The 27,973-nt window shown below is 33.3% G+C and overlaps 1 protein-coding gene across 5 annotated transcripts in view; it reads right to left on the bottom strand.

The window, feature by feature from the left end:
• Positions 1-27,973, bottom strand: part of GRIK2 (glutamate ionotropic receptor kainate type subunit 2) — a 638,416-nt gene that overhangs the window by 19,942 nt on the left and 590,501 nt on the right. For all 5 annotated transcript variants that reach the window (XM_032858210.1, XM_032858211.1, XM_032858209.1 and 2 more), the window contains one exon: positions 9,742-9,967. In XM_032858210.1, the coding sequence (XP_032714101.1) occupies positions 9,742-9,967 (226 nt within the window). The remainder of the gene's footprint in view (positions 1-9,741; positions 9,968-27,973) is intronic.

The following is a 27,973-nucleotide window of genomic DNA, read 5'->3' as shown; positions in this document are numbered from 1 at the left end:
GCTCCCCACTGAGCAGAGAACCAGATGCAGGGCTCCATCCCAGGACCCTGAGATCATGACCTGAGCCGAAGGCAGAGGCTTAACCCACTGAGCCACCCAGGTGTCCCCAAGCTATAAATTTCACAAGGACAGGTATAACACCTGAGACAGAGTAAGAACACCGTATTTGTTAAATAAACACATGCATAAATGAAAGAATGTATTAATTACTAAATAATTGATCATTTATGTTTGTAAGTTATCTTTAGTTATTTCTTATGAATCCAAACTATGTCTAGCTCTTTAATCTATATGTGATAATTATATTACATTTCTTTCAAATGAAGCATTTAATATATGTAGCAACTAAACACTTTCATGGGGCCCATTTCACACTTCCTATTAGATAATAGCTAAATTGAGTATTGTCTCCCTCTTTGCATTTTCTTTTGAAGATCTCCCATCAAAAGCCTTCAATTTGATAGGACTATAAGAAGTCCATTCTTATATAGAATCACAGAAATAGAAGAGTAATCTTATCTTGAAATCTAATTACCAACATTTTAATCAGAGAATAGTAAATAACAGATAAAAATGATCCATTCTCCATGATACTTTGTAATCTTTCCACATTGGAAATCTAGGAACATCATTTCCTTTTTTAAAATTTTTCAGTGGTTCAGTGGTATCGCTCTTTCAGAGCTATAGAATAAAATATCCACTCCTAAATGTGTCATGAAATCCACTTCTTCAATCTATCACAGGCTTCCTCTCTGATTTTACCTCTTCTACTTACAGCTAAACTGCAATACACAGTAGATGTACCTCCCATTGCCTGGAGAGCCCCATTTTCACACTTCCTCCAATTTTCTGGCTGAACTTCCCCTAATTCAGATAAACTTCTGCTCACTCTTCCCTATATTTGCACACTTTTTCTTGAGTACCATAGATATATACAGGATCCCTCTTCTTTGGTGCCATAACACATACAAATATTCTAACACAATATTTGGTGTATCATATTCTAATGTTTTTCCATACTTCTTTCCTTCCTAGATGATGATATGAATGCCTTGGGGGCAAGGACCATGTCAGAATCATGTGTTTTTGTTGTTGTTTTTGTTTGTTTGTTTGTTTGTGTTTTCTTTACTATATGACACTCATAGATACCACGTAGCACAGGTGCTAGATTCCAGGCATATAATGATGGACAATGCCACATGAGTCCTATCCTTGAGTTTTCACTGCAACAAAAACAACAAAAAACCACACACACACATTGGATATTTAGAGAATAGAGGGTATAAAAGTAAGATACAAATAAGTTAAAAACCACAGATATATCCTTAGTAATTCTCTGTGGTACATGTTTTCGATGCAAATACTATAAATATAATATATTTAATCCTTATTACAACCCAATCGTATAGACGTGATTCTTCCACTTATAGATAAGGATGCTGAGTCTTAGGGAGGCTCAGTAACTTCAACCAAGACACCAGCAACACTCAGGTGAAATGAGAATTTGTACATAAGTCATCTGACTAAAAGTGCACACATTCTATAAAGCATGCAAAGAAAACGCCTTTAACATGAGAGCCAGCAAATGCAAGGCAGTCATCTTCAGAATTCAGTATTTATACATTTCACCTCCGTGCTTGTACTTTTTCTTTTTTCTAATAAGAGTGATTCATTGATCTTACTCAGTCCTACTAACCAAAGGATAACAATCTGGCATAGTCAGTCTGGTTAACTAACCCATAATAGAGTTTGAACCCATGACCCTGGACTAATCAGAATAAGACACCAACTAAATGAATGAAATGATCTTGCACATAAAACCTATGAGAACTAACTCTGTTTTCATAAAAATTATCCATTCATGCATTGGTTGGGCACCATTTGATCAGCATTTGCAATATTAATGAGGATGGCTCGCACTGTTGCTTATAAATCATCAAATTCCCCCTGGAAGCTTCCTAGATTCTAGCACGCAGGGTCTATTGAGGCTGTCTGTGGAGCAGGCATAGCTTACTGAGACTCTCATCTGTTTTCAGTGACATGAAATCTAGACTTTAACAATATGCCAGGGATATACAACTTATACAAGTATAATTTGACTTTTTTTTGTTCAATTTGGGATCTGAAAATTATTAGATCTTGATTTAACCTTGCAAAATCACTTCACCAACATTAAAATTATGCTGTTTATGCAATGAAAAAATAGAATGCATTTTAATGGAAGGTTTGACCTGCAGAAAGATGAATAATTTGCATCAATTTTTGTGCATTATGTTCAACTAATGAAGACAAATGTATTCATTCATTTCAGTAAAGCTGAAGAACTGAAGGCTGGCTATTTTATGTGTCTATAATGATGAATATTACAGTACTTATTATGTGATGAATTGGGAATTCTAGAAATGGATGGTGAGTAAAACAGGGAAAAAACATGCTTCTCATACTGATTTCTATTTTTATAAACACTGGCATCTGCCTTAAACAAACAACATGCCTCCCCTAGTACCAATTCTATATCTCTCACTTCATCAAAGAACAAGAAATAAAGAAGCAGTGAGATCTCATGGATTTAACATTAGAAGAGGGAAGTGAAGAAAGAAATTTCACATGTTCACATGTCAAGGTAGTCTACTTCTAGCATAAAGAAGTCACGACATTTTTTACTTTAGGCTAATTATGTATAAGAGCATTATAAGGAGATTAATGTTACTTGAGAATCACATAGGACTACTGCTATTTTGTATTCATTAACATAAAATGTTATAGAACAGTTTATAAAGGTAACTTGAAAATCCTATTATGAAATAAGAATATATCCTAACATTTATAATTAAATAAGTAAATACAACAGAAATAAAATATATATAATAATTTTGTGTGTGATAAAATTATCTTTAGGGGTGCCTGGGTGGCTCAATCATTAGGCATCTGATTGTAGGTTTTAGCCTAGGTCATGATCTCATAGGTTGTGGGATAAAGTCCTTCATTGGGCTCCCTGCTCAGTAGGGGGTTTGCCGAAAGATTCTCTCCTTCTGCCCCTCTCTGCTCTCTTTCTCTCTCAAAAATAAATAAATAAATCTTTTAAAAAATCTTCTTTAAGTCTAACCTTAGTATCAAAAATCACTATAAATATATCCACTTTATATTAATCTCTACTTCATTTTTATATTTCTGCTTTATATTCTTCATGTATTACATATGTCAGTAGGTTGTATAATTATGATATGACTAAGTTAATTTACATTTCATTTACAGAAATAATTATTCACTGACTGCATGAAAATTACTATTGATTTAACCCAACAAGTAAAATGGGAACAAATGGTATTATAGAAAATTTTTAGCATCAACAGTATGCATAGAAAATGAACACAATCCCTCTATCCCCCTGTCAGCTGACACATATTTCATATGTTATTAAAGTGATGAGGAACTAGCGAATGAAGCACGCCACTAGCTTGTTGTTAAAAATAGAAATAGTTTTAATGACACCCTTCAGTCACTTTACAATATTTCTACCAAATTGAACATAGCAAAGCAAAATAACCCCAACTGGCCATAATGGATTTTTTCTAGACTGTTGCTTTCCTACCAGCTCATGGACCGCTGAGTCTGCCTAGTCCTCAAAGTGCAATGTGCACTCACCATTCGAAAGAGAGAAGCCAAGAAGGCTTTTAGTCTGGGCAGTAAGAAGGGAGGTAATGCAATAGAAAATGCCATTAAGCAGAAATGTTCCCTTTTCAGATAAATAGATTATTACCTATGGTGAATTAAAAGGCAAGAGACTGCAACTGCTCACACATTTTAAATATTCCCTAGTGAAAATTGCAGTGATTTGCTTTTATGCTTTGCCTCATCTAGAGTTTTTTTTTCTTTTTTTCAAATTCTTTTAAATGAAATAGGAAGTTCCGTTAAGAATAAGAACACCTACAGCTTCAAAAATCTACCATACGGTACATATCATGTTGAAATAACACTGCTGCAGTCAGGAAAATGGAAAGGGATAGAATGTCACCCCAAGCTTAATTAAGCCAGCTTATGCTTATTTAACATTTACCTTCACATCATTGTTGATTGCTCCACTAAAGTTATTTTTGTGTAAACAGAGCTTCCTTAATTGAATAGCTTATATTGGAGTCATTCGGCGATTTCACAACACACTTTGGGCAGTTCTCATCATACTCAGAATGATGAATGGTGATGGCAGGCCCCTAGATGAGTCATGTTGGAGAAGCCTAGCAGGCTAATAAGAAACTGCATGGGCTTTTGGGGGGTTAAGGAAAATATACACAATTTTTGAAATATTTCTGATTTCCCACCCCAAAAAAGACAAAGTATTTTCCATTTTAACCTTCTCCACTTAACCTCATGTGCCTCCATGACAATATCTGGTGATCTGAACAACAATAAAAGCAAAAGGATTTCTTCTCTTTAATCACATTTACAGTATTAGTAAAGATGAAATTTTCACTATGGACTATGGCTCCTGCAGAATACAAACTCAAAATCCTGGGGAATTTCTGGTACTGATCTGAATTCACAGAACTTGAGCCCATAGTCCTCTGCTGTGAATATATTTATCTCATTAACTCTTACTGCAAAAGAACAAGAGCCTCAAATAATACTTTTTTCACACCTGAATGCATTTTTTTTGTTTGTGATTAAACAAAATTTTGAAACTAAGTAAATATGTTGTATTACAAATAATCTTCAATATGCTTGAACAGCAATGACACAAAAGGCAAATGTTAATTAACTCAATGAAAAATATAGATTATGATATTGGTTGAAAGTTTATGGCAAGTCAGGTTCTCATTCAAGTACTAGAGTTACATGTCCTTGTGTTTACTAATGACTAAATAAATATAAATAATTCACAAAGCCATATTTCTAGTAGAGGTAATAATAGAGCAAATCATAAATTACTGCCTGGAATCTTTTCCTCAGAAGTCAAGTATTTAAGGAAGTGAAGTATGAGATGCCTCTTTCTAGATTATACTTCTTTAATGAAGTTATATAAGAGAGTTAAGACTCACTCATAACAGACTGAGTCTCAAAATAATTTTGATTTTATGTCATGTTATGAATGAATAAAATATAATTTGTTAAAGAACTTAATGTTATCATGTCAAAGTGAAGACAAGTTCTCTGAGTAAGAAAAACAAGATATATATTACAATACTTCCAGGTGATTGATTTGAATATTATTCCTTTACATTACTGTTTTCAAATTTATCTCATTCAGAGTTAGGCTAAAAATAAAATATATGCTACATGCATTAAATAACTTTTAGTGATAATGAGAGGTTAATACATTTAAATTAATATTTGGCAGTGAAAATAAAGAAGAATGTGCTAAAATAGTCTTGGTCTATCATTTTTCTGTATCATAGTAATTTATCAGATTTTTAAAATTTTTATTCCTATGTACTGATAATTTTACATTCAAATTCCAAGAATGTCCTTACAAAAGTTAGAAATTTATCATGTGCTATTGCCTAAGTAAAAAAATTACTTTGATGAAAACACTAACATGCTATTATACCCCATTAATCTATACACCACAAAAAATGGTTCCACTTAGATATATAATACTACATATCTCATGCATTGCCCTTGCCAATATCAATGGATATTTTCCACAATAACTCAGGTTTCTTCAGAAGGACAAAAGTTGATCTGATCAGCTAAGTTGAACAGATAACGGAAAAAATCTACATCCTAAGGTTTATAGTTTAATTTTTTTTTCATCTTATCTATAAGATAAGCTTAAAATTAGAGGAAATAGAAACTCTAGGTGCTATGCCTGGTATTTTCCTCAATTTAAAAAGGTACATTAAAATATAGCTTATATATCTATCAATATTTTGAATTGTTTTATATTTTATTAATAAGCCTCTATCTTTTTGTAAAGAGTGTCAGGGGTAAGGTGGGACTGAAAACTTCTTTTGGCAAGTTTGTTTTGGGTATCTATAAGTCTGTTTCTCTTTTGTTTTCCTTCTTCATTTTGATTTTTAGATTCCATATATAAGTGAAATTGCACAGTATTTGTGTTTCTCTGTCTGACTTACTTCACTTAGCATAATACCCTCTAGGGAATTGCAAGATTGTTGCAAATGATGATACTTTCTAATAGCACATTATCAGTCTATAGTCTAAAATATAAATTTGCTTATACTCCAATTCATAAATGAGTATACTTGAAAATAATGGCAAAGAGTCACTCATCACAAATTCCAAATAAATGGCACATGAACTCATGAAGTTTTTGTGTTCATTATGCAATTCCTACTGAGGGAAAGAATCATACCAGACCTAACCATGGCAAATGCCACAGTTGGAGCACTCCATTAATAAAAAACTTTGTTCCTCAAGTAATAATTAAGAATACTCAACCATTAATAAATATTTATCATATATTGGAGTTAATTATAAAACTTCTGGATTAATACATACATTGGAATAACAACAACAAGGCTTTGTTTGGGAGGGTTTTCCCTGGTTCAGGCAATAAAGGTATTCATTTTGTGTGCAGAATTTAAAAACAACAATAACATCCACTATTACACACACTAGCAAGGCAAACATGTCAAAAATAAAAATATTCCACCTAAAAAATATCTTCTGTACATCTGAATTCTAAATTATTACTGTTGAGTTTTAATAACACAGCTTTTATTAAGCTTTGAATTAACATACATTTAATTTCATAATCTTTCATAAACATTGTATTCCACTTGGAAACTAATTTGGAAAATGTCCTTTATATAGTTTACCCCCAACCTCCGCAACAGGTGATCTCAGCTACACAGCATAACTGGGGAGTAAGAATTCAAGCTTTTGTGTATTTTTTTTGTTTGCTTGTTTTCACTTCTACAGTGAATACGGAATCATTATTTGGGTCTATAATATATATATATATATATAGAAATATGTTGGGGCGCCTGGGTGATTCAGATGGTTAAGCATCTGCCTTTGCTCAGGTCATGATCTCCAGGTCCTGGGATTGAGCCCCAGGTTAGGCTCCCAGCTCAGTGGAGAATCTACTTCTCCCTCTCTCTCTGCTTGTGCTCTCTCTGTCTCTCTCTCAGATGAATAAATAAAACCTTAGAAAATACATATATAGCAATATGCAGTTTAATAGGAGGTAGTGTCTCAAAGCTCTCTCAAAACCAGTCCAAACTACTTTGAACTACATGATAAATTTGAGAAAACTTTACCAGATATAGTAAAATTTAGTGTAGAAATTTTTTGGTGAAGTCATTATGGTGGAAAAGTTTTGGATTTCCCAGATATTTGAAAGTTGCTAGCAATGATCTCAAAGAAACAAAGACATTTATAGTATTGTAATTTCTGGAATTGCTCATGAAATTAGATTTCCATAAATCTATGTCTAACTTTCTAACCATTGTATATATGTTCATTTGAAAGAAATTTTTCACAATTAAAATTGATTAATGAGTAAAGCCAAATTGACAAGTAAATATGGCTATGCTATTTATTAAATATGAATACATGAAGATCAGTTGTGATCAATCAATAAAAAATTTGCAGAAGTCAAGGCTCAGAAAAATTATAATGTTATTATTTCTTACTGTGATGGGCCAGTGAATAGCTGTTTTCCCCTTCATTTCAAAAAACACATTGATGTAATTAAAACATGTTAATATGTTTTTTTTTTTTTTTCCTTTTGTATAGTTTCCTGTTTCTGTTATAACAAATCATCTCAGGACACCTAGATGGCTCAGTTGGTTAAGCATCTGCCTTGGGCTCAGGTTATGATCCTGGGGTTCTGGGACTGAGCCCCACACTGATTCTCTGCTCAGCAGGGAGCCTGCTGCTCCCTCTCTCTGCCCCTCACCCCATTCCTGTGAGTGTGTGCACTCTCTCTATTAAAGAAATAAAATCTTTAAAAAAAAAAAAAAACACAAATTTAGTGGCTTCAAAAAATACAAATGAATTATCTGATAGTTTTAAGGGTCAGAAGTTCTAAAAGTGATATGTCTGCAAGGCTGCAATCCTTCTTTGACCTCTAGGAAAGAATTTGTTTCCTTGCATTCTAAACTAACTCCAAGATGTCATCTGCGTTCCTTGGCTTGTGGCCCTTTCCTCCATGTTCAGTTCAGCAGGTAGCATTTTCAAATCTCTCTCAGTCTCTTTCTCCTCTCAACTCCCTGATACCATGGTCTGAATGTTTGTGACCATCTAAATTCCTATACTGAAACCTAATCTTCAATATGATGGTATTTGGAGGTGGGGCCCAATTAGTCATTAGATGGTGCCCTCATGAATGAGATTAGCGCTTTTATAAAAGGGACTCCAGAGAGATCCCTGACCATTCTACCATGTGAGGACACAGTGAGAAGATGGTTGTTTATTAAACAAGAAGCAAGTCCTACTACAGGGAGCCAGCTGGCACTCAGATCATGGACTTCCAGTTTACAGAACTGTGACAAATAAATTTCTGCTGTTTATGTGCCACCCCATCTCTGGTATTTTGTTATAGGTGCCCAAATGGATTAAGATATTCTTCCTTTCACTTCTTCCATCATCATGCTTCCTTAACTGTGACTTCCTTAATTTGTTCCTCTTTATTATAAGGACCCACCTAGTTAAACCAGGGTAGTCTCCCCAACTCGAGATCCTTACCTTAATCACATTTGCAAAGTACCTTTTGTCATATAAGGTAACATATTCACATGTTTTGGGGATTAGGTTGTAGACATTTTGGGGGAGCCATTATTATGCCCACCACATGCACATGTGAACTGTAATGTTATATATGAATACATTTGTCATAAATATGTACATACATAGACATATTCATATACATTATACACATATATGAACTTCAGTACATCAGAATTTTCATTGTCTCTTCTGGCAATTGTTATCCTTTCTCTTTTTACTTCTTTTTTTATACTTTATTTCATTTCATGATTATTATTGAAAACAAGTTTGCCATATGAAAGAAAAATGTTGTTAAAAATAATTAATCCTGGGGCGCCTGGGTGGCTCAGTGGGTTAAAGCCTCTGCCTTCTGCTCAGGTCATGATCTCAGGGTCCTGGGATCGAGCCCCACAATGGGCTCTCTGCTCAGCAGAGAGCCTGCTTCCCTCTCTCTTTCTCTTTCTCTGCTTGCCTCTCTGCCTACTTGTGATCTCTGTCAAGTAAATAGGTAAAATCTTTGAAAAAAAAAATTAATCCTGGTGTCAAATATTCTAGATATGTTACTGGTAAACAGTCTGCTATTTCTCTTAAATAAAACAAATACCTTCTCTAATATAAAACAGTAAAACAAATATCCACAGAAATCAATGAACCATTTGTGGCCCATTCTTTTCATTAATTTTCTAATATTATACTCAATTCTACACTATATTAACTTTCAAATACTATACTCATAAGCCACAAATCTGAAAAATAAAATGCAAAAGCTTTTATTCATAAAATATTTTTTAAATGTAGAATTGAGAGGGTCTTTTACATTGATGTGAGTTTTTTCTACACTGATACGCAGACATGTCTGCTGACCATTCTGGTAGAAATAAATTTTTCTTTCGTTACTTACCTGTTTAGAAGCAGATGTCCAAATTGCTTCCTGGTTTTGTACCGTAACAGAACATAACAAGATAGATTTGTTAAAAACAGAATTCCTAATGGCATATGGAGGCACTGTTTTCCCTTCTCACAGCGACTAAGATTAATGAACAAAGAACCAGTGACTGACATAAAACCTACCCATGGGGGTGCCAACGCCATAACCTTTGGAGTCTATGAGGCCTCCAATCTGTGTCAGGTTACAGTTCCGCTGGGTAACAAACTCAATGGTTGTGGACTCCATTAGGAAAGCATAATCAGAGGTGAGGACTCTCTGGATTCCTTCTTCATTACTTTTGACGAGTACTGACTGCCTTCTGCTACTCATAAAGGCCCACATTTTGTCATACGTAGATATTTTTGATTTCTAGGGAAAAATAAAATGGATAAGAAAGATATTTCTTAGTTTCTATGTGATCCTACAATATTTAGATGGAATTCACTGTATTTCATTTACTCATACTACCCTAATTGTTTTACTAATAATAGTAATTCCTCATCTCATATGTCCAGGTTTTACACTGAATTATTTAACAAACATATCAAAAATAACTTATGTTAAGAATGCATAGCTGATAAATCATAGAAGGCAATAAAAAAGAGAATATCGATATTAATAGGAGGAATTTTGTGCTTGTATTTCACATGCGTATCTCAGGTGTATAATTTTATCTTTCACCATAACTATAACATTAAATTTGGAAGACATTGACACTGGACAGCAACTGACACTGCAAAACCTTGAGTTTTTGTTTTTCCCTGCATGGTGACTATAAGACCAATGTCACATTATCCTCCAAATATACACAAAGATATAGGCTGAACAAATAAAAACAATTTGTTACAAACAAAAATTTCCACTGGGACACAATCTGGACACCACAGAACCTCTTTTAGCCTGATGCAGGACATCAAGAAATCTATCATTCAGATCTATTGACTAAAGATTCCTGGACCAATAAAATTGAATAGATCTTATGTCCACCTGAAAATCCTCAATAAGGCTTCACTAGGATTTCATTAGTGAAGGAAAGAAATTGGTTTTGTTCAGAAGGCACTGGTAAAACATAACCATGGAAAAGGTTAACATCTGCTTATGAAAAGCTCATCTGTAAACCCTAACCCTAGTTAAATTCTTACACAAATACAAAAAAAACCAAAAAACAAAAAAACTGAAGCTATAAACACAAGGATGATATTCACTATATTCATTTCACTGGCATAAAAAGTTAAAACTGTTTTCAAATAAATAGATATGCAATCTTTCTACACCTTAAGCATGTATTTAGTCTTACATGTGCTAGGTCATAAATGGGAAATTACCACTTCTTCCATCAGAAGGCAGGTGCACAATAATACTAAAATTCAGACACTGTTTCAATGACAATAGAAGAAAAACCTTCCATGTACTGGGAGGAAAAACCTGAAAGTACAATGAGTGCCTTCTACAACAAGTATAGCATTAAGGGCTAAGAGAGGGTAGAAATGCAAACCTTTGTTCTCCAGTGAAACACTAAAGCATACCAAAGGCTAACAGCTTGAAGTTTAAAAGATAGCAGCTAGAACATCTAGAATAAGATTGATAGGATTACAAATTTGAGAAACTACGGTGGCATGTCAATTATTTTAAAGTAAAATAATCATACGTTGGAAATAAAAAAAATGAAAGGAATATTTAAGGTTATGATGAAATCCTTATTGGAATAGTTAAAACTGACAGTGAGATTTTGCACAGATGCATTTGACTTTCCAAATCAGTAACATAATGAGGATAGCCAGAATAAATTCACTTCCTTTCAAAGGTACAGAACTTATCTCCTAAGACTTTGCATTAAGAGAGGCCTAAATACAAAATAAAATCAAAATTAAAGCTCACCTGCAGATTGAGATTTTACATAAAAAATTAAATTGCACATAGTTTTTGATTTAGTGATAATAGATACACCATCCCATAAATAATAATTCTAAAAATGTATGTCATCAAAACTGCATACTCATCAGTTGATAATATAAAATGTAACTCTTTAACAGAAAGTGATAGTGTGGTATCATAACATGGGCATACTCTCTGAGAACAAAACCAAGCAGAGAGAAAAGAAAGCATACAAAAACTGTACAAGAAGTTATTTTTACTTGTATTGACCATAAATTGCCGAAATTCTTTCATTTCCGTTATAAGAGCATTAACAATCGATGTTTTGTTGCTTTAATTACATGATTTCCAATTTCTGATAACACATTCCATTCACTGATAAAAGTTAATTTAAATAAAACTTGAACATTAGTATTTTTGTATCATAGAGGGAGGGAACAGAATATTTACAATGGCACTAATCATTTAAATATGTCTATATACTTGTAAAATAATACATAATTATGTCTTTCTTTTTTATAATATTTTGTCATATTATATATTAGAATTTCATAATATTATGCATTATAAAAATTTTATATTAGAAGTAGCATTTTCTGATTTAAAGACTATATATCACAGGAAATTTTAAAGAATAGAATTACATTTTTAACAGTATAACATATCCATTATTAATGTTATATAAACAGATCAAACTTTTTAACTGAAAACCAAGAAATTAAAAACCAATCCCAAGCTATCCTTTACAGATATATATAGCTTAATTTTAAATTAATGTGAATGTAGAATTATTTTACATTAGAAGTATCTTATCTATGACCTTTAATTGAAATCTGGACTTTACAAAATGCATTTGCATATAAAATTATTTGAATGCTTTGCTGCACTGATATTTTATTTCTATGAGTACTTCCTAGAATACTATTGATAGTAATTTTGAAACTAATTTTGAATAATCCATTGATACACAAGTATCTCCTACTGAGTTACTTCAGACTTTCAGAAATCTGTTGTCTATGATTTTTTTTTAGGATTTTATTTATTTATTTGATAGACAGAGATTACAAGTAGTCAGAGAAGCAGGCAGGGAGAGAGAGGAGGAGGCAGGCTCCCCGCTGAGCAGAGAGTCCGATGTGGGGCTCGATCCCAGGACCCCGGGATCATGACCCAAGTCAAAGGCAGAGGCTGTAACCCACTGAGCCACCCAGGCGCCCCTGTTGTCTATGATTTTTGTACAGCTTCACTCATCTTTCCTACCTACAGAAGATATAAATACTTCTATTATTCTTAAAACTGTAAAATAGGTGTAGATAGAAAAGTCACCCAAATTGTTTTATTTGTCTTAATAAAAATTAAAAAACCCAAATAAGAAATATTTCAATTTAGAAATACTATCTGCTGGTCACACATATTCGCTGTGGCTTGTTTGCTTGATTTGTTGCCATTCTTGACCTCAATTTCTAATTTAGCACAGTCACCTGTTTGCACCTCCCATTTATGGCTATTAAGAAATATTATTAAAAATCATCACTGCCTCTGTGACTCTGTATGCGTGGGGTGGAGAGATGATATTCAATTCTTTCCTATTTCTACAGAAAGTTGAAAAGGTGTACTAATCTTTAGCATCTTCTGACAATCTAATTACTTCTATTACATATAGTAGTGAAGAGAATCTAATGTGTCAGGTTTAAAAACAAAAGGTCTGCACAACATGAATTTGACTGAAACCCTCAAATTTAAAGAAGATAAGAAATTTACAAAGTATTTGAACAAAGCATCAGAATAAACTCATAGCCTGAATATGAAGCTTTTTTTCTCTATAAACCTGACCATTCAGAAATAGTTGGTCACCTATTACTTAAGTAATTTATAGATCTATCTGAATAATGTAGGCTGAGTCAGAAGGAATGATCACTAGCTGTATATCTCTTATTAATGGAATCTATGTCTTATGCAAGCCACTTAATTTCTTTGAATTTCAGTTTGCATAATAGTCGAATATCTTTGCCAACTTCTTAGTGTTTCTTGTGAAAATCACAAAATATAATAAGATACTATATGTAAGCACAAAATATAATAAGACCCTATGTGCAAGCACACTATGTAATAGTGATATATTTTTATAATTCCTATTATTTTTTAAAAAGAAAGCATACCACTAAATGCTTTATGTTAGTTTTCTTAAAAAAAAAGACCAAAAACTGTGACAGAGATGGCAAGTTGAATACCATCTCTGAGTACATGTTTCTTCCATGGTAAGAAACCACGAGATGAAAAATAATGGGAAAATGTACAACTGGAAACAAAATTTGGAAGCTGGAAAGAAGATAGAGGAATTGTAACTCAGTTAAGTAAATTTATAACCCTCAAAACTTATAGAGTTTGCCCACAAAACTTACAGAGATTGGCATTTCTATATCTCTCTCAAAGCCAGAATGATCAAAGATCTAACAAAAGTAAAATTTATTGAAAGAATGTCTTTTAAAAAAGTTAGATGCTTGATTCCCCTTCTTTCTCTGAGCAGCGTAGTGACTGCTCTGTTCCATCCAAGCAGAAGACTAGAGGTTTTCTTCTCTGGAGACAAAACAAGAGCACACTGGACACAGGTTAGCCAGGGCAGGCCATGTTAAAACCAGAAGAAGTAAGTTGGAGTCTACACCCAATGTTGAGGTCAGTCAGCCCTGTTTCTGTCCTGCTCCTTAGAATTCCTCCAGTAAAGACAATGGAAGATTTTTTTTTCAAGCTAAATTGGACTGCACCAGAGAGATAATAATGACCAGTTAACAAACATAAAGTTCAGCATGTGTGAGGCATCATTCTTAATTATATAAATATTAAGTCGTTTTAATTTTACAAGATTTCTATTAGGTGATAAGTATCTTTACAGCCATCCTTCAAATGAGGAAAATAGAAAACAGAGAGGTTAATAATTTGCCCAAATTCATGTGGCTACTTAGTGGCAACACCAGGAATCAAACATTGACAGACTAGCTACCAAATTCATGTTTTTAATCATTACCCTACATTGATTCTATGTAAAGACACATATCATGGATTCCCAACAAAACGATCCAACACATCACCCTCTAGCAAAGCTCATAGTTTTTCAGTCTTGAGCAAGCTACCAGAGTTTCCTGTGAGCCTTTATCATCAAACACCAAAGATAACCAGATATTTGAAGGGAGCCTCTAATATGGAATATAAAGAAAAAAAAGGCATACATGCCTTCAGAGAGGTAAAAGATACTGCATAGATGAAAATTAAATAAATAAATAAATAAATAAATAAATAAATAAATGGATTCAGTTGAAAGAAAACACATGCAGGGAACAAATACATATTAAAAATCTCATATCAAAAATGAAAGCCTCAAGTGAAATATTAGAAAGTAAAATCTGAACAAAGTTTAAAGAACTCTCCAGAGAAGTAGGAAGAAGTTAAAAAGACAGAAAGAACGAAAGAATGCCCTGAAGAAGGATCATGAACTGAGAAAGGCTGAGTCCATGTAAGTTCATAATGAGAAGCGAAGAATTTTCTAGACAGAGGGAAAAGCAGTTAAGAGATGTCATGTTGGACATGAAATTGATGGGCTGGCATACTTGAAGGAAGTACACTTTGGCTGGGGCATATAGAGTCAAAGAACAAGGTACCTGAAGATGACAGAGATATTTGACTAGAAAGATGACAGAGAAAGGGGTGACCAAGGTGACCTTACTGTTTCCCTCAGCTTTCTCAGCTTTAGATGAGCTTTTTCCTGTGTCCACACCCCTAACCTCATTTCTATCCTGGCCTTCCCAGAAACCAGATGGTCCAACCACTGAGGTCCCTTTACTCTTTTTCTTAGATTATTCACTTCAGAAAATATGTAATTGTAAATTCTTCATTTGCATCTTTCAGATGCAAATCTTTTTAAAAGCCTCTCATCAGCTTTACAGTTCAGGACCATCTTTTTCAACAACCCAGGAGCCATCCTTGAAATATAATCATCAAAGAAGAGAAGTGCATCTACCATGCAGTCTCTCTGGGAAGAAAAGAGCTTAATTTATGTGGGCACTTTAAGTTATAAAACAATTCCTGTCATGAAGACACTAAAAGTTTCTTTTTCCTTTGGGTAAGACCAGTTAACAAATACAGATGGCTATGATGCCCCCACCACAGCTCTTAGTAATACACAGCAGCAATCTAGGTGGGAAACAGTACTTGCACTAAGGGAAGTGGTGTTGGAGATAAAGAGAAAACTAAGACTTCAAGGTGTGGGCATGTGCATATGCATATGTGTGTGTGTGTGTGTTATGGCTAGGGCTTGGTCATTATTAAACTACAGGTAGTAAGAAGCAGTTTAGATTGAGTGACTAATTGATTTCTGGTTTAAACTAAGAAAGAAAAGAACATCAAAACAAGGTGGGGGGAAAAGATTATACCTAGTAGGTTGGAGGTACTTAAGAAATCTCTGAATAGGTCTGCCATGTGAAGGTAGATATCTAACTTTGGAGTACAGGGGAAAGGTAAAGGCTGAAAATACAGATTCTGGAGTCCTCTTGGACAAAGTAGTGGATAGATGAGGAAAGAAGATCACAGAAGAACCCTAGGATCAAACTCAGTGCAATTTTGAATTTCAGTGGCTGGCAGAGAAAACTGAGCCTGCATATGAGACACACAAAAAAGTGAACAAAGATAAAGGAAGAAAATATGGAAATTGTGGGGCTGCAGTAATCAAGGCAAGAAGGTATTTAATGAACAAATGATCACTTGTAGTGATTTGTGGGGGAAAAAAATGTATTCCTTGGACTTAGCAAGAGAAAGTTCCTTAGTTATTTAGCAAGAGCTAATTTAGTGGAGTCAAATATTTAGAAGTCACATGGAAGTGGATTAAGGAAGGATTTGGAGAAAGTTAATGAAAGTTAAATAGAGCCAGTAAGTGTCAAAAAAGAAACTATATATATATATATATATATATATATATATATATATGATCTCCACAATAATCAGTACATACATATATATATGTGTGTGTGTATCCAAAGATAAACTATATATTTACATTTACTGATTATTTATATATTTTTATTTTTATAAATATTTATATATGTCAGTAAGTAGGACTCTGAAGAATAGGAGATCCATGGCAGTAGATAGAAGAATATCTTGGTTTAAGTAAGACTTTCAAAGATTAAAAAGATTGAACATGTTTAAATGTCAGTGGGGAGGTTCCAGGAGAAAAGAGAGGTTTAAAAAGCCAGAGAAAGAAAGACAATTAATAATGCAAAGTTTCTAATAAGATGAATCTCAAGTAGAATAACAGAGGATTTAAAACACTGCAATTAGCTTGACCTTTGATTTTAAAATATTAATACTAAACACATGTAGAATTTTATTGATACTCTAAGATGTATTGTGTAAGGAGAAAATAAGAAGTCTCAGCTAGATTTATTTTTAATAAATTAGAAAAATGTTGAACATTTTCAAAGTAAAATAGACTATAGATCTTTGAGGTTAAAATCAGTAGGTGGAAGCTGTACAAATGAAAGATTAGGAATAAAAATTCATTTAAAGTCAGTAAGCAAGTAATTCAAACTGAAATTAACAATATTTGTATACTGAGTTTGAAAGTTGCATGTAAACTTGCTTAGAAGGAAGGACATACCAAGTTGCAATGTGAACTAAAGATTGGAGGTGAAAGATGGGACATGTTGAAAGAACCCCATACACGATGTTTTGCTTAACCTGCTGTGTTTAAGACTGGTTTCATTCAATGAAGCAGCTACCGACCATCATCAAGGGACAAGATAAAATCATGGATGGGAACTACGCTGAACTAAAATGTACAGTCTGTGAAGGTTTTCTAGCTTTGGGGCTACAGAGAAGTAAGCACCTACATAGAACACCAGGAAAGACTCAGGAATTGGGACATAGCTTAGCTCTATGCATCACTGCCGCCAACCTGGTGAGGAAAGATTTTCCAAAAGAATGCGTTATTTAAGAGAAATATGAAAAATGAAAGTCAGGTAATGAGCTAAGCATGAAATAATGTAATTCTCTGTAAGAAAAGCATTGAGATAATGACAAATTAGAACATAATGGAGAAGCTGTTCAGGTAGAGGTTAGCCAAATAAGATAAATATTCAATTAGTGAAAAAAGAAATCTTATTTTACTCTTTTACTACACAGATGAGAGAACTGAGGCTACTTCATAAGAAAAAAAAATTTGCCAGTGAAGGTAGATTTGTAAAAAGTGATGATAGCATTTATAAGATCATGATTTTATAGAAGAATTTTAATTACATAATAAGATGATTAACAAAAATGAGAAACATTCTTAAGTATTATCCTTACAGTTATGTTGTAAATAATAATTTAGATAAATAAAGTTGAGCAAATAAATGAAATCGTGACTCAAACACATTTCTTGAAATGCAATGAAAGTCAAAGCACTACAGAGAAAAAGCTTATTTAAAATTTTCTAAATAAAATCTTATTTTCTTAAGCAATGTACCCTGTCATTCTGAACACTAGAATCAATTTCTTTTTTGTTGTTGTTTTTGTGCCTCACATTAAAGACACTTTTTCTTCTATGTTAAATCGGATGGATTTAGGGTGTCAACGTTTAGCAGTGTTTATTTTATCAAAATGCTGAGGTTTGTAAGCGGACTTGGTTTTTGCTAGATCAGCACAAAACAAATAAAACTAGTTCATAAGGCACTGTCTTTTCATAATAGTTTTCAACAGAGCATAAAAGAAAAGAGTCTTGTCAAGAATAAACTTACAAAAAATAAGAAATACAACACTTTTTAAAAATTCCCAGATGCCAAATGATTTGTGCTTTAAAAAGAGCATTTAGTTTAAATACTTGAAATATTTTAAACATACAGCTAATGATTTAAAATTTAAGGATTTATTAGTTTGGGTTTCTGGCAGAACTCTCAATTTGCAACCTGAAATTATTTGGGTCTTTGCAGATCTCAAATAACTAATGGTTTTATGCAATGCTTTTCCTGAGCATTTTAGAGAGATTTTTAGAACTGTTAAGATATTAATGTAAGGATAGTGCTTTGAAATTTTGTTTCTCTGTGTTAGAAAATGTTATGAAATAACATGAAATAAAATGTTATGAAAGCTACTAAAGTAAGGATTACTCTTGTACCATTTGTATAGATCTTTTCTTTTTGGGAAAAACATATTTTACAAATACAAAGTCATCTTCATTTAAAAAATATATATATCCTTAGCTTAAATTCTTTAGTACACAAATGAATTTTTTTTCACAAATGAATTCTTCATCTTCATTTGTTTTGCCTCATGTCAAATACAAATTAAAATTTAGAAACCATATTGTGATCATTAACCCTGTCAGTGTAAAAATGATAAGAAAATAACATATCAATATTTATGTGACCTCCAGAAGCAAGAATTTAAAATTAACTTTTTAAGTACATGCTAGAAGAAAGTTTACCTGTACAAATGAAATGACAAATCTTAAACATTAATCTTATTTGAATTATCATAGCCACAAAGTATCAAGAACACAGACAATCCAGTACTATTTTTTATAAGGTCTATTACATATAATATTAGAAGTATTTACTACAACTCAGATTCTTTAAAAATGTTAACCGAGTGTACAACATCCAAAACATCCAAAACTAAAAAATACTTCCTGTTAAGAATCCACTTATTTTGATTTAAAAAAAAAAATTCAGGAAAAAATTTTTGCCTTCTAAACCATAATGTCTGGCAGAACTCGCTGGACTTTAGTGCATGATGAATATGGTGAAATTACCAAAATAAGAGACAGGAATTTCTGACCATTTTTCATAATTACCAAAGTAAATTTGTTGGTATTGGACACTTACTCAAATTATTCCCTCTCAATAAATTCCACATGACGAATTCTGTTTCTAATATTAACCTAAATATGTGGATATAAATGTTATAATAATATTTCTTATTTTGTTAGGAAAAAGTCACATGTAATTATCCCTAATGCATGGTTTGAAAATGGCCCTGACCAAGGTCTCCCTTGGTAAAGGAGAATTTGGCTGAGATTTGCATTTTAATTTTTTATTACAGTAAATAAATTACCAACAATACTGGAACATATGTGCTAGGTAAGAACAGCTGAGCCCTATCTGGACTCCTCTGACCTTGGTCACTAGGAAATTAGAGTTAATTTGGGAAAACAGGACTGAAGCCATATGTGGTTCATATCAAAGATAGATCTGAGGCTAGTGCAGTGATCTGAAAACATTTAGCTGTTAGTGAACCTGTCAGTTCTTGGAATAATTCTGGCAGTTTTATCTCAAGGCATCTGCAATCCCTTAAACAGGATATTTGAAGAGAGGGACAATGAAACAGAATGCTTTTCTCAGTGCTGCGGAGAGCTAATAGAGGAATAAGAGACAGCTTTATGACTGGGCAGAATATGATGGGCAGCAAGTTTCAAACAATCTGGTGCAGTTAAAGGCGGTTATTATTTTTAGGTAGCTGAACCAGTATTTGGTAACTCATTCTGCACTATTCAGAATCCCTGATATAATGAGCCTTCTGGTTATGGCATTTTATTCTTTAAATGAGATATCTCGAGCTCTGGTTAAATGTTTTCTTTTCTTATAAACAATAGTAATCAACAATATATTTTATGGTCATTTGGCTAGACTTGAATAAAATTAGGAAACTGGACTTCACCAGGTCAATAAAGGACCTTGAATAAATCACAATTTCTCGGCATCGTCTAATAAAAAGCTACCCTACCAATTTCACAGAAATGTTATGATGAATAAATGAAAAAAATATATGAAGGCACTTTGACAAGCTATCAAGCTCTCTAGAGATATCAGGATATCATGATTTTATTCTAATCTCAACTTTCACGTAATCAATCAATGGAGAAACATAATAACTCTATACTATGAGTGCCTTATAAAATGACTGCAGAATTTTCCCACCATGGTATTCTATTTATGCCTTTACCTGTAGGATAATTTATAATTTTTAGAGGCATGGAAGCACTCACCTGCTTACTCATTTACTCAGTTGTTCTTTCGTTCTAATATTTATTGAGAACCTGCTGGTTGTAAAGGATCAGGCCAAGTCATTGTGTATGCAGAGATAGCCAAAAACAAAGCATGGCCCCTGTCCTAGTAAAGCTTCAAGTCTCATAATACACGACAAGTAAACTAAGAATTAAGAAATTGTGTGATAAATGCCATGACAAATGACAGATACAGTGTAACCTAGATTGATGAAGGAAGACATGACAAAAGTCAGAGGAAGTAATTTTCTTCCCTTTAAGATTCAAATCAGTCATAGTTTTTCTGAGTCCTCATTCTCCTCTAATTGAAACTCTGAGCTTTGAATAGTTGTGGGAAACACACACACACACACACACACACACCCCTCACAAAAAAAATCCCTGAACATTTGAAACTCTTTTAAAAAGACTTATTTATTTATTTAACAGAGAAAGAGAATGAGAGAAAGTGAGCCAGGCGTAGAGAGGCAGAGGCAAATACTCTTCAAGCAGATTTCCTGTTGAGCGTGTAGCCTAACACAGGGCTAGATGCCATGACCCTGAGATCATGACCCGAGCTGAAACCAAGAGCTGAGGCCCAACTGACTGAGCCACGCAGGCTGCCCAACATTTGAAGCTCTTAAAAGAGTTGGCATTCTCACTTTTAGGCAGCCCCTTTCCTAGGGTTTCTTAATTTTATTGGGAGATAATGCAAACCTCACCAAAATATTTTAAAGATATGTATAATATCTGTATTGCTATAACCTTTATATATTTAACTATACCCCCCAAAAATAGTGTTTTATTTCTAAATAGTAAATAAATGGCCTCAGTTGGATCCCAGGGACTTAAGGGAGAAGAGATGAACAACCTTATTACCATTTCCACTCACTGACTGGACAAGCCTATTTGAATGACTAAATGAATCCTTAATCTCAGATACATTTTTTCCCCCCTGAGGTACATTTTAATTACAAGAACCACACTCTGACCTAGGGGCTTGAACTTCCCATTTTCTTCAACTGGAACCCACTTTCCTTGCATATTTGGTTGCCTTAGTTCTTCACTTTCTTCAGATCTTTACTCAAATATCACCTTTCCAGGGGAACTTCCACCATTTATCTTATTTATAATTCCCACTGTTGGCTTACCACAGATAGGTCTCCTGCTTTATTTTTATCCATAGCACTTAATAACTATGTAGTATATTATTTATTTCCTATTTTTACTTATGCATTTATTCAATTTCTATCTCCATCTACTATGAGATAAACTCCATAAAGATGGAGATCTTTGTCTTGTTTTGTTCATCCTGATGCCCCTAGACCTAGAACAGTGCCCTGTCTATACCAATGGGTACTTTTTTGAATAAATGAGCCAAAAATGCTTAGATGGATGAATATATGCATACAGTGGAATTATTTCTACTGAGCTAAAATTTAAAAAACAGGAATGTTAGTCTCAGCTCTGGTGTTACCAAACTAAGTGATATTTGGTGAGTAACTTCATCTCTCTAGAACTCAATTTGCTCATATGCAAAATAAATGGGTTAAACCATATAAATGCTAAGATATCTTCCATCAAAGAAGGTCTACATAACTATGCATATTTAGAAAAATAACTTGGTAGATTTACTTCTTTCATATTCTATTCATGTCTCAATGTAATAAAGAAAAGACTACCATTGGCCTAGTTTTAAAGCAAAGCATAAAGAAATCCCCATCATTGCACTGCGTACAGAAATTTAAGTTCCATTTCAGTGTTCAAATGTAGCTTTAATGTATTAACAAAACAAATTCTAGAATGTATTTCACATTCACATATCTCAAGGATGGGAAGTAGGATTACTAACTTCTTTGGTCTCTACTCAGTTCTAAGTCATCATTGTCCCAACCCCTTTAGAAAACAAACCAAGGAAAAAAACTCTATTATTTTAACACTCACGCCCTACAATCTTACTATCTAATCCCTCTAACTATAGTCTTCCACTCATGTCTGGGTATTGCCATAATTTTTATAATATTGCAAGACCCAGATGTTTGTTTCTATCAGTGGTGAACTAGCAAACATTTAATAACTGTCTTCCTGCCAAAGGAGAAAAGGCCCAGATTGATAATGTTTCCTGGTTTTTACAGTTTAAACATACCCACTATTGCCATTTTAAGCTGAAGGCATGATATCAATCAAACTATAAAATTCTTGAAAAGTTAATTCCTGCAAGTCAGTACAAGCCAGCTCCAGTACCCCACTGTTCATCTCTCACTGGAAGTTCTGAAGTGACTTCACAGTTATTTGACAATCATTTCCGATGGCTTACTTAGTCAAGCCTTAGCCACCGAAATCCATGGTCATATATTTATTTATCAACACCTAAATTTTCTTTACTTTTAAAATCAATTACTCAAATATCCTATTCCATGATTATTCCTTTCCTAGAGTGCTTATTTAATCTCTTTAGCTTGCATTTCCCAAGTTCATTCGTGCTTCATGCCATTAATGGTCTACATTGCAATTCATTAGTACTTTCCACTTCTTTATATTCCATGTTTTTCAAGTGATTACTCATGATCTGTAGTTCCAAAATTAATGTTACTAATATCCTAAACTCACCAATCTCCCTCTCTTCTTTGGATCACCTAATCTAACCTCAATCCTGAGTAAACCAAACTATCTACTTTTTCTAAATCTGTATCAAAGCAGCACAAGCATTGCTGGAAAAAGTCATACTACCAAGTGTGACACTAAAATAGGTGCTCAATACTGTCCAAAGTTTAAGACTTCTCAACTTATTCTCTATAATGCTGATTTCAACTTATTCTCCTTTCCTGAAACTCAAAACCTTTTGTGGATTCATTCACTTTTGGCAGTTGACTTTGCCTTTACTTCATAATGAAAAGTGACACCACACATGAGAACAGACTCAAGAACAAATCCCCTTTATACCGAAAATATTATATCTTATATTGTAATCTCTCCTCTTCTTCTCCCTTTCTTCTCTCTCTCTCCTCTTCTTTCTCCCCCTTTCTCCCAGAGTGAATCCTTCATTTTGTGGTTTAGATTCCACCACTTCCTTTTGTCTTTTTCAGGAATCTTACATAATTATTTTTCTTATCTTGCTCCCCTTTAACTGACAACATTTAAGTATGTTTGAGTCTTCTAGGTCTTTACTTCCCTTTGCATAGGTGACATTCTTTCACCGGACAGTTACCATACCTTTTCTTTTCTCTTCTTTGCAATAAGGGAAGGTCTCTTCATTATCCCAATTCCTGATTTCCTACCTGGTCCTCTACCCATTCCAATCTGCCTTCCAGTCACATCCTTTTAATAAATCTAATGAAATATACCAATGACCTCCATATTTTAAAATTTAGATGAATTTTTGTTTGTTTGTTTGTTTTCAGGTTACCTGTCACTCTCCAACATGCTATGCTCTTAACCATTCCTGCAATCCGACATCCATCCCAACAGCTTTATTCACATCCACTGCTGTGCCTTTCAGCCTGTTCTCTCACTGAGCCAGAATGATCTTTCTAAATCTCAAACTGGGACATGTCAACTCACACTTTATTAATTGACTGGCAGGATTCTTTGTCACTCCCAAGCTGAAAAGATTATAATAACACAGGCTATAAACCTAACAGGCAAAACTAATTATCTATGTATTTTCTCCTTATTCCTGTCTAACAAACTTCTAAAAGAATATACATTTCCTATCCCATCATTCATTTGTTAAATTAGCGATGTGACCCAATTTTGCACAATGGTATAATCAAAAGTTGGTAATGGAGCTTCTGGTGAATTCTTCACAATAGGACTGATTCAATTGGCATCTTCCCCATGCCTTTCTAGACTAACTCTGTGTTCTCATAATATATTGAAAGCAACATTTGTAGATTTTAGTTATACATTCCATTTAATGATTATTTGGTTAATTTCTGTATTCTTCATGACTCTTAGTGAGTTATGGTGTCTAGACATATCTTTATACCTATTATAAGTACTGACAGAAAGAGACTCCATAAATATTTGAAAGAATGAATGGAATGCACTAATGAAATGATAGACAATTAGCTATAAAACTTACTAAAAAACATCCTAAGGAAAAATTCAATAATGCAATTTTATTAATTGTAAAATTTAATTTTATAAATTCTAAAAGTTATTAACTATGCATAAAGTTATAGAATAGCTGAAGAAAATATGCAGAGCAATGGTGAGAATTTATTAAATCTCATTTTCATGCAGATAATTTTAAATAATAGGCTAATTACTGTTAGAATCCTTTAAAGGAAGACTTGGATCAATGTTGCTACTGATAATACATACACCATATATTAGTTGCTTTTCTTAAAACTTAATTGTGAACAGATATACAAAATGCTCCAGTAAGCATGTTAAGAAATGGTGTTATTTAAATTCTTATATCCCTATGAGATAAGTGTTGTGATATCCATCACAAAAATAAGCACATTGAGATGAGGGTAATTAAACATTTACTCTAAGATTTAAGGTAGATTCTTAAGTTACATGGGAGAGTAAGTTGCTGTGAGTTACAACAGGTGGCACCATTTTGCTGAAATTGCTTTTCTGTAATTAGTCTTTGGTACTACCTAAGTCAGTGATTTAGAGATAGGACAAAATATATTTCCAAAATAACGATTATAAGAGGAAATAAAATAGATTCAAAACAATAGTTTCTGGCTAACAGTAAACAACAGTAAGATTAGAATGAAACACCCTAAATACTTATGCTGAAGAATAAAATATGTAATGAAACCCAAAGAAATACCAAAGGAAAAAATCCAGTAGATATATCAAAACAAAACAAAACAAAACAAAACCCAGAATTATATGTATAAAACAACTGAGTTGATAGCTTTTAAAAACCATCCTCTGAAGTTAATTCCAAAAATCCCTAGTATATGTTAAGTGATTCCTAAATAAAGCTAAATTTAATCTTTAGGGCATGGTAAGAATAGTTTGGGTGTGTGAGTGGGTGTGTGAGTGTGTGCATGATATGTTGACAACCTGTTCAACTCCCTTTATATCCCCTGAACAGGATTAAATCCACTGGAGAGTGCAGGAAGACTATTTTAAGAAGCTAGAGGTTAAAATTGATCCAATCCCAGGACAACTTATAGGAAACATGAGAAAATATCCTTTTGCCAGCATGGGGTTTCTCCCAAGCAGCAGTGCCAATGAGAACAGGTGAGGCAAAGTGTATATACAATTATATGGTTTATCACTCTGTACTGGTATCCACCAAAGACAGTAAGAGAAACAATTTGCATGCATTCTACTCTTAACACTTTTGTATTTAACTAAAATTACCTTCTTCATGACTTCATCTTTTCTTCCAACACAAGCTAGACTACTAGAATCTTCTCTCTTCTGTACCATAGAGTGGAGACAGCTAGATCATATGTGGCTATGCCTCTAATTAACATTTACTACCTATCATCCAATCATCATTACAGTTTGGTAACCAGACTTTTGTGTTGTCTTTTATGTACTGCCTCAATCATATTGGCAATTAATTTTGGTTCTTCTTCTATCCAGGTATTCAGTTTGGTATATACCTATTTAAAAAAATAATAATAATAACTTCCCATCTCTGAGTTAGAATCCCATACTTGAGTGACTATAGGTCTTATTCCAGTCATTCCTATTTTCAAAAACTTAAGCTTTCTCTATGGTCAGTAGGTTCCATAATAGGGATTTCTATGCCAGACCTCTCTTTTTCCACACCTCAGTCATTCAAGAAGAATGAACCAAACCAAACCTATTTTCCAAATAGGCCCAAACTTGAACTTATTTGATCACAGATAGTCTTCTATGTAATGCATTGAACTTTCACCTTTTCTTCCAGATGGGGTGTCTGTATTTTTAGAACAAATTATAAAAGTACAAGATACAATAGCATTAAAAACAACAACAACAACAACATAAAACAGGGGTACATGGGTGGCTCAGTTGGTTAAGCATCTGCCTTCTGCTCAGGTTATGATCTCAGGGTCCTGGGACCGAGTCCCACACTGGGCTCCCTGTTCAGTGGGTGGTCTGCTTGTCCCTCTGACCTTCCCCCTGCTCATGTTCTCATCACTAAATAAATAAATAAATCTTAAATTTAAAAACCCATAAAACAAATAAGCAAGGCTTATATAGGTCAGTAAATGTGTGTGATGTGTGTATGTTATCTAATCAGTCAATTTTATCAAATTTTTAATAAAAAATCCATAAGTGTAAAATCCATCTTCCTTCTAATTCATTAACAAAGTACATAAAGCTTTGTATCATACTTTAATGGACTTTATTTTGAAATGTTACCTAGCTAAGTGATAAGTGATATGTCAAATTATAACCAAAACAAAAATATTAAAAGGAAAAGGAAAAGAAAGATTAATTTTACAAATTAGAGAGGAGTATTATTCTCTCTCTCGCTCTCTTTCTCTTCAACCTCACAACAATACAATAAGGATACTATTTAATTTAACTCCAGTCAAAGCTGAGAAACCTGACTTGTCAAAGGTCACATAGTAAGGGGTGGAACCAAATAATTACTCTTGACAATGACAATGAATTTTAAAAACAGTATGGATTGCTTGGATGAATATCTAAATCCATCTATACTTATAAAAAACAAGATAATTTTCTGAAATACTTATATCCATAAATTTCATCTTTAAATATATCAGCATCAGCCTGACAATATTGTGGTTGAAACAAATGAAGAAAGGCATAATCAACTATTTAAATCACAAGCTAATCCACACTCACAAAATTACCTTTTTGCAATTCAGAAATCATTTCAGATTGGGTTGAACTTTCAAGGTCACTTTAAAAAAAATTATAATCCTAATTCAAACTTCTTAATCCAGGGCGCCTGGGTGGCTCAGTGAGTTAAAGCCTCTGCCTTCGGCTCAGGTCATGATCCCAGGGTCCTGGGATCAGGCCCCACATCCCGGGCTCTCTGCTCAGCAGGGAGCCTGCTTCCTCCCCTCTCTCTGCCTGCCTCTCTGCCTACTTGTGATCTCTCTCTCAAATAAATAAAAATAAAATCTTAAAAAAAAAAAAAAAGAAAGAAAAACTTCTTAATCCTATGGGAGCTCAGTTATGACTCAACATACATTAAATTAGACTTAGATGAGTTTAGTTAAATAAAAGAAACAACAACTGCAAATACAGTACAAAATGAAAAAAATAAACCCTAGGAATATAAGTAAAAATACTAATAAATCTCTAAAGAGTTGAAACAGTAAAATTCTAGGTCATCACCTCTGCTGTTATTAATGAATATCATAATTCTATAAAAACATAAATGAAAAAAATTCATAACTGAAAGCTAATGAATAGCATTAATGAAAATTACATTATAAATAAAATCTGAAAAGAAACTAAAATTTAATAAACATAGATAGACTTTTATTTGTAATAAAGTTACATCATCATTCATCCTGTTAAGAGCATAATTTTAACCATTTAGTTACTAACAA

Source organism: Lontra canadensis, unplaced genomic scaffold (genome assembly GCF_010015895.1).
Source record: "Lontra canadensis isolate GAN:19392208 unplaced genomic scaffold, GSC_riverotter_1.0 scaffold14, whole genome shotgun sequence".
Classification (NCBI taxonomy): Eukaryota; Metazoa; Chordata; class Mammalia; order Carnivora; family Mustelidae; genus Lontra; species Lontra canadensis.
The sequence above is the reverse complement of the archived record's forward strand: the minus strand, read 5'-3'. Positions and strand labels throughout refer to the sequence as shown.